Here is a 1,728-nt window from a genome sequence, read left to right as displayed (position 1 = left end):
GTCTCACTCTGTTGCCCATGCTGGAGTGCAGTGGCACAATCTTGGCTCATTGCAACCTCCACCTCCTGGGTTCAAGCGATTCTCCTGCCTCAGCCTCCCGAGTAGCTGGGATTACAGGTGTGCGCCACCATGCCTGGCTGATTTTGTATTTTTAGTAGGGACTGAGTTTCACGTTGACCAGGCTGGTCTCGAACTCCTGACCTCTGGTGATTTGCCTGCCTTGGCCTTTTCCCAAAGTGCTTGGATTACCATGTGAGCCACTGTGCCAGGCTGAGACAATATTTTCTTATCTTATATTTTTGGGTTTTTTTTGAGATGGAGTTTCGCTCTTGTTGCCCAGGCTGGAGTGTAATGGCACGATGTTGGCTCACCACAACCTCCGTCTCCCTCATTCAAGCAATTCTCCTGCCTCAGCCTCCTGAGTAGCTGGAATTACAGGCATGTACCACCACGCACGGCTAATTTTTGTATTTTTAGTAGAGATGGGGTTTCTCTATGTTGGTTAGCCTGGTCTTGAACTCCCAAGCTCAGGTGATCCACCCGGCTTGGCCTTCCAAAGTGCTTGGATTACAGGCATGAGCCACTGCACCTGGCCTATATTTTCTTTATGTAACCTAATACACTATTTCGTATCCTATTACTGACCCTAATACAAGGGCTGGAATTGAAAAATACCAATTCTAGCTATTTACAAGATCCAGTATTGGTACAACTGAACATAAACTCTAAGGTGAAAGGGCTAGAGATTCATATCAGTCATTTCAAATTCTTCCCTTTTATTTCCCAGCTATAAGTACCTACCTGTTTGCAGGAGGAGATTTATAATTCTTGTTGGTATATATTTCTTCTAAACTAAACTCTTTCTTCTTTAACCTGAAAAGAGAAAAAAATAGTAATTCTTCATGTTCTCTTTTTTTTTCTTTTGAGATGGAGTCTTGCTCTGTCGCCCAGGCTGGAGTGCAATGGTGTGGTCTAAGCTCCCTGCAACCTCTGCCTCCCAGGTTCAAGCAATTCTCCTACCTCAGCCTCTTGAGTAGCTGGGACTACAGGTGCCCACCACCACGCCAAACTACTTTTTGTATTTTTAGTAGAGATGGGGTCAGGCTCGTCTCAAACTCCTGACCTTGTGATCTGACCACCTTGACCTCCCAAAAGGATTAGACGCGTGCCACCACGCCTGGTGCACGTTCTCTTTTTTCTTAGACAAGGTCTTGCTCTGTTGCCCAGGCTGAAGGGCAGTGACATGATCACAGCTCACTGCAGTCTTGAACTCCTAGACTCTGGTTATCCTCCAGCCTCAGCCTCCCAAGGAGCTGGAATTACAGGTGTATGCCGCCATGCCAGGCTAGATTTAAAAAATTTTTTTTTTTTTTGGTAGAGATGGGGGTCTCTCTGTTGCCCAGGCTGGTCTCAAACTCAAGCAATCCACCAAACTCAGCCTTGCAAACTGCTGGGATTACAGGTATGTGCTACTGTGCACAGCCTCCTGCTCTCCTTAGAGGGAAGAGATTGATTTCCCAATGCTATCCTTTTCATTTGTTCCAACCTGTTGTAATATGTTTTAGATGTGTCTCCTGCAAACACTGTGTACTGGATATTCTTTTCCAGGGTACCAACCTTCAACTTTATGTAACTGAGTCCATTCATACTTACTGGGAATGATAGATTTATATCTATTGTCTTTCATAGATTTATATTTGTATCAATTTTTTTTTTTTTTTTTTTTTG

At 44.4% G+C, this 1,728-nt stretch overlaps 1 protein-coding gene across 5 annotated transcripts in view; it reads right to left on the bottom strand.

Annotated features, from left to right (window-relative positions):
• The window catches only part of PRR14L (proline rich 14 like), a 70,586-nt gene that overhangs the window by 12,011 nt on the left and 56,847 nt on the right, over positions 1-1,728 (bottom strand). For all 5 annotated transcript variants that reach the window (XM_017499503.2, XM_017499501.2, XM_037728179.1 and 2 more), the window contains exon 8: positions 802-873. In XM_017499503.2, the coding sequence (XP_017354992.1) occupies positions 802-873 (72 nt within the window). The remainder of the gene's footprint in view (positions 1-801; positions 874-1,728) is intronic.

This window comes from Cebus imitator, unplaced genomic scaffold, assembly GCF_001604975.1.
Source record: "Cebus imitator isolate Cc_AM_T3 unplaced genomic scaffold, Cebus_imitator-1.0 Scaffold258, whole genome shotgun sequence".
Taxonomy (NCBI): Eukaryota; Metazoa; Chordata; class Mammalia; order Primates; family Cebidae; genus Cebus; species Cebus imitator.
Note: the sequence above shows the minus strand (reverse complement) of the source record. Positions and strands in the feature narration are given on the sequence as shown.